This window comes from Amborella trichopoda, chromosome 7 (genome assembly GCF_054954075.1).
Source record: "Amborella trichopoda isolate Santa Cruz 75 chromosome 7, AtrichopodaSantaCruz75HAP2 v2.0, whole genome shotgun sequence".
Classification (NCBI taxonomy): domain Eukaryota; kingdom Viridiplantae; phylum Streptophyta; class Magnoliopsida; order Amborellales; family Amborellaceae; genus Amborella; species Amborella trichopoda.
In genome coordinates this window covers 39,621,826-39,628,250 of record NC_142342.1, presented here as the reverse complement: position 1 = coordinate 39,628,250, position 6,425 = coordinate 39,621,826, and the positions used below count along the sequence as shown (strand labels likewise).

The 6,425-nt window shown below is 36.7% G+C and overlaps 1 protein-coding gene across 2 annotated transcripts; it reads right to left on the bottom strand.

Annotated features, from left to right (window-relative positions):
* Positions 1 to 366: 366 nt before the first annotated feature.
* Positions 367 to 2,142, bottom strand: LOC18422976 (protein SRC2). 2 transcript variants are annotated; one of them, XM_020671937.2, is made up of 2 exons: positions 2,007 to 2,142; positions 367 to 1,452 (listed from the first exon to the last, which is right to left on the bottom strand). In XM_020671937.2, exon 2 carries the CDS (start codon positions 1,366 to 1,368, stop codon positions 559 to 561), a length of 810 nt encoding a protein of 269 aa, XP_020527596.2. In that variant the 5' UTR covers positions 1,369 to 1,452; positions 2,007 to 2,142; the 3' UTR covers positions 367 to 558. The 2 variants fall into 2 exon arrangements, with proteins under 2 accessions (XP_020527596.2, XP_006827556.2); XM_006827493.4 differs by having other exon boundaries at positions 367 to 1,408.
* Positions 2,143 to 6,425: the final 4,283 nt, after the last annotated feature.

Sequence of the window (6,425 nt, the reverse complement as noted above, 5' to 3'; positions counted from 1 at the left end):
TTGATTTTAGAGATATTTATAATTTTTTTAAAATGTTACTCATCGAAAGTTGAAGTTGATTAGGTCTTAGTTGAGGGACTAAATAAACAATATGCTCCCAGAGGAGCGTAAAACCTTATGGATTCTCCCATTATAGAACTTAATAACGCCTTAAGAAATATAATTTTTTTTTTATTATTATTACGTTGAACATGGATCAACCAGTCAATTTCACATTCATCTAATGGTGAAGTAAATGGTGTTCTTGTATATTTTCCCATACCAAAAATAAATTAAACCCAAAAACTCCCCCAGGAGAAACAGCAGGATACACTAAAAATGCCCAACATCAACATCAACACCAACACCAACACCAACACCAACACCAACACCAAGAGATTGAATAGTCTATTAAAAGCCAAATAAGAGTCCGATGAAAAACCTTTGAGAGAGAGAGAGAGAGGGGGTTAACACACTAACTACAAATCCTTAGAGAGAGAAGGAACATACCAGTAAATCGCTAGCACTCATGAAATCACACAGAGAGAGAGAGAGAGAGAGAAACAGTAAGAGAGATTCTTAGTAGTCATCCCCATACTCATCAGCTGCTAAATCGTCCTCCACCCTCTCTGTAACATCATCTGCTATCTTATCCTCCACATAATCCACTCCCTCCGCCAGAGCCAACCCACCTAATACACCACCCACTGCTCCGATCGCCAGCCCCGTCCCCATTCCCATTTTGCTCCCCTTCTTCTCAGGCGGCGGTGGCGCCGCCTGATAATTACCATAGTACCCCGCAGCCGGTGGTGCCGCCTCTCCATAATTACCATAATGCCCCCCACCAGAGGGGGCCGCCCCGCCGTAATATCCCACCCCTGTGGGAGGGGCGTAAACTGATGGGGCTGGAGGCGCACCATAACCATACCCGCTGTATGATTCAGGCGCCGGGTGCCGGCCATAGTCGTATGTCTCTGCGGCTGGTTTCCGGGCATATCGGTCGCGGATTAGGATTTCGACCTCGATCTTGCCATGAGGGCGGCCGGACGACCTCTTGAGCTTCAGGGTTTTGGAGAGGCCGTGGTCGAAACCCGCGTCTTCTATGACTTCTCTTAGTGCCAGAGTCGCTGATCCGATGAGCGGCTTGGTCTTCTCCTCACTGCCTGCATGGACCACATCGATCTGCAATGTGGAATCCTCAGGGTGGTCTCTTAAGGGGATGGTGAGCTTGTTGTTCCAGACAGGGGACGTGTCGCCCTCCTCGTCGACACCAGTCGAGAATTTTCTGTCGGGATCCACCCAGGCCACCACATACGGTTTGATGTCACCTTGGCGCCAGTTCACATTCTTGAGGTCTTTAGCCGAGACGACAGTGAGCTCGAGCTCCATGGCCTTGGTCTCAGAAAAGAGAGGATGAAATTGTTCGAAACTGTTGATCAAAGATCAAACAAATGGTAATGGATGGTTAAGTTGCTGCGAAAATGAAAAAGGGGCTGCTAGTTAAAGAAATTCCATGAAAAAACCAGTAGATTTAAAAAGAATAAAGAGTAGAACCCAGAAATATAATTGCCAGATATGAACAAATAGCCGGAAAAATCGTTTATCGCAGAAACTCCCCGGAATATATAAATAAAAGCAGGAAAAACAGCGGATTACAAAAAAAAAATGATGGAAAAAGGAGAACCAGTTATGAACACAGACAACTCATGAAACAGGAAAAAACAGTAGATCGAGAAACGAAATTATAAAAAAGGCTTAAATACACTAGATTGAAATTTTAATACAAGAAAATTGCGAAATAGAGAGAGTAGCTCGAAAGATAAATTTCCGAAAAAATGGAGAAACAGCAGGAACATATTAGGCAGCAATTTTCCATGAAATGAACAAATAGCCGGTTAAAATTAGATATAAAAGGAATAATAGAGAGAATAGCCGATTGTTTGCAAATACAGCGTAAATTTATTTCACCGGAAAGTGGAAAACATAGACGGAAACTTAAGGGATAGCAAGAGACGATTATATATTACCTTAATGATCTGCCGGAAGAAACGTTCCTCGATATAAAATGCAGGTAATCTGGCCTGAAAGGTCGCTGGAAAATTGATCAAAATGGTCGGTTACAGAAAGTGAATGGAGTGAAAAGTAGCAGAACAATGGCGTCCTGGTTTCGAAAGAGTGTTATTGAAGGGTATTTATAGCTTTTCTATGTAAACATAACAAAAATACCCTCATTTTAAGTTTATGACCGTTCAGTACAACCATATCCGTTTATCAATTGTATGAAGATGACATTTATATCCTCCTGGGTTTCAAATTTTATCCATTTTGCTCTTCCGTTATGGCGCGTTTATCCTCCCGTTATCAAACTGGCCCTTATTATTAGCAACTAAATGATTATTTTACCCTTGCTGATCCCTTGCTCAAAGATAACTCCCTAGTTAAAAACGATATAATAAAGAAATAGTTTGACAACGCTCCCCTCACCATATAACTCATCGAAAATTACAATTTAAATATCTACATTTTGACTAGAAAAGTACTTAGTGAAAAAAAAAATAGAATTTCAAGATATAAAAATAGTGTATAGTGTAACAAATAATTTAGGCCGTACATTTCACCTTAAAAATAAATCTTTATAATTCCACAAGATCTATAACATTTTTTTAGTTTCAAATTTTATTGTCTGTACATGTTGAAATTTTATTTTAGAGCCATCATAGAGATTTTTGTTAACGAAAGTATTTTCCTAATGTGGATTTAAGGTCACGTCTTATTTTGTTTTCATAAAAATTAGGCCTTATAAAAGGGAAAAGTGTATATAGAGTCGAGGCTGTAAACAATCAAATTGGAGCCCACTTCAAAAATTTCATTACAATAGGTTGTTTTGATGCTCAAATATCTTCAAGTTGATCATCTCAACGTCAAGATGCATGGATATTAGAAAAAAATGGATTTCAAGTTTTGAAAAGAGTGCATCTTGTAACGTCTTTTTAGACAATCAATTTTCAAATTTTTCAGGTTTTTATAGATCTATTCGATCTACACTATATTTTGAAGTTTTAAATTTTATAATTAAAAATAAAAATATATTTTAAGGCTATCACAAAGATTTTCAATATTAAAAACACATTTTTCGATACTATTTGAAGGTGAGCTCTAATTTGATTGTTTAGTGCCTCGGCTCTATACAAACTGCACCCTTTATAAAAACTACATCCAATTATGATGTTCATAAACTTTAAAACATAATTAATTTACCATAAATGCATATTTAATGAAAAATTCTTGAGAAAGCAAGAACGGATAAGGGTGCAGTGGTCATTAGTGAAAAGAAAAAGGAACTAATTTTTGCTATTCCGACTTAAGGCGCACGCAAACTAGGAACCAGTGGTCAGTGACCCAAAAACAAAAAGATCTCATTGTCATTTATGACAAACGTTTGGGCTTTTTTGTCATAAGGGGCTGTGGAAAATTCCTACTTTTGTTATGTGGTTAACAACGATTCATAGGGCAAGTCACGCTTGGTCCTACCCGGTCTATGCGACTTGGGAGTAAACTGTCCATTTACCCCCTCGGATAAAACCCCAATTAGGATTAATTTTAGAGCTCCAAAACATATGTAACCTACTTAATACGTGGTTAACCCCAATTGAAAGGACTTTCTGATTGCACTCTTTAAATGTTTGAAAAACTTATAGCATAAAATTGAATAGAAAACGTCCAATTTTTAGAAGGTAAGATCTAAGTATTAGAAAAATCAAAATGAAAATTTTTTATTTGAGAATAATCATCTAGTAATTTTTAGGAGGTTTTCAAAATTTTAAATTGAAAAAAAACCTCAATTTTAACTTGAAAAAAATCACCTCAATAGGTGCGGTCGAGGGAGCATAATATAGGCGTGTAAAAAAAGGCATGAAAAAAGGGCTCCTAGGAATAAGAAAAAATAAATACGGCCAAAGAAAGGCATATTCCCTTTGAACCTGTTGGTATTTGACACGTGTCACACGGCATCGACGCGCTCTCTAGGGCTTTCTTCGGGAGTCGCGTTAGACTGTTAGATAATAAAAAGGACCATAATACCCATAATCGTTATTGGAATTATCAGACGAGTGGGTCCTCATGAACATGACTGCCTTTTTGTCTCAAGGCGGATTTCGGCGAAATTTCGTCACGAAAATATTTCGGCATGTTTTAAGGACGAAATGTTCATCCCCGAGAGGCGGCTATGGTGAGAAAAATTTGTGTTGTCTCCAGATTCAGATAAGTACACGGTTTCTATGCGGCCAAGCCCGCCTGTGTAGAAACACGGGCTTCTTAATATATCTTTTTTTTAGGATGGATATTAGGTCTTAATTTCAATCTTAATTTTTAAAGACATCCAATTTCTAACATGGAGATCATAAATATGTAGAAATGATTAAATCTAAAAAACTAAAAATAATAATTTTAGTAAAAAAACATTTGAACCCATTAGTTTCCATTCACCCACTAGCATCTATCTTTAAGATGGATGCTTCACATTTTCTAGACCGCATATATAGGAATGATGTCCAACCCGCAACAATTTTCCTTTAGCTAAATACACCCACAAAACTATAGAGCGCGAAGTGCATGTAGATGAGTGAAAAAATGGACACGGTTTGTCTCCTCATACCAGGGTTTTAAAAAAGGAATCGTTGGCTACTTCAAAAACGGTATTGAATTGGTGGATTGGAGAATTGGCCGGATCAGCTGGTTTCGGCTCAAAAAAATTAAAAAAATTATTACAATCGTTCAAAAATATAATTTTTTTTAGTTTCTAAAAAAAATAGTGGCAATTGCATTATGAATTTTCATTATTGTGTCAAAATACGAACATACTGAGAACATGTCTCATGTTGAATATTTGTTGTCTACTAAATCCATTTTATATTCAAAACAAAAAAAAAATTATAATAAAAAAAGGTGTGGTTTGTATAGAGCCTGGGCTCTAAACAATCAAATTAGAGCCTACCTTCAAATAATATTAAGAAATGTGTTTTCAATATTGGAAATCTTTGTGATAGACTTAAAATATATTTTTTATATTTATTTATAAAGTTTAAAGCTTCAAAAATAGTGCAGATCGGCAGATCTATGAAAACTTAAAAATCTTAAAAATTGACCGTCCAAAAATATGCTACAAAATACACTTTTTTCAAAACTTGAAATCCAATTTTTTCTCATGTTCATGCATCTTGATATCAAGATGAACAATTTGAAGATATTTGGGCATCAAACAACCTCTTCTAGTGAAATTTTTGAGGTAGGCTCATATTTGATTGTTTAGAACCTCGGCTCTATATAAACTTTTTCCATAAAAAAATTTATTTTATAATAAAAATATATATTTTTCTTTTGACAATGTTATAACTTTTATTGAAGAGGTGCTAAAACAGCATCAAAATTACAAAGTAGACATTAAGGCATCATAAACAAGCAAAGAGGGAGATAGGATGTCCTGTTTAGCGAGACCATCAACTAACCCGTTTGCCTCTCCATAGACATGGGAGAAGGAGAAGTGGAGGCCCATGGTGGTACAAAGGTCAAGGATTTTCAGGCCAAATGAATGAAGAGATCAAGGAATTCTTTGCTCCTTTTTACACCACTTGATAACAATGAGGGAATTACCTTCAATAAGAATTGATCCAGAAAAGCCTTTGCTGACGATAATTTGTAGCCCATGAAAAGGATAAAATTTCTACCTGGTTGGCCGTGGTGTTGACACAAGGACCAGCATAAGAAAAAATTGTCAAGCCTTCATGGTTTCTAAGCAAACCATCAATTCCGGCAAGTCCATAATTGCCCATGGAACTACCATCAAAATTAAGTTTAAGAAAACCTTCCGGAGGCGCTTTCCAAGTTGGGTGAGGGCGGGAAATTGGAGAATAGGAAAAAGTAACATTCTTTAAATTAATAAAGATGTCAGTACGGGATACACCATTACCTTTTGTGATCGCAAAAAATCAGTCCCAGAGAAACTGTAAAATACAATCTTTAATATCATCATCAAAAAGAGAAATCCCATCAAAAGTTCTCCTATTGCGCTCTAACCATATCTGCCAAATGATAGAACTCCTAAAAAAATTTCCAAATCCAAAGACCTTCGGAGGGCAAGCAGATTGGAGAGCTTGATGAATGATATCAATTAAATTTGTAGGAACCTAGTTTTGGATTCCTTGGATGCTATAACTTCGGCTAATTCACGCCAAGGCTACCCTTGATGCTCCTGAGCTTCCTTTGAAATATGTTTGTTCTTGTTCACCAAGCACCCACTGTTGTTGCTACCCTTGATGCTCCTGAGCATCCTTTTGTTGGTACGTATGTGTGGTCGTGGGGCCTTTAAACTTGTAATATCTCTCTCTTATAATTTAATGCTTATCACTAAAAAATGGAGGTTTCTTAGAGAGAAAAGGTGACGTTATTTA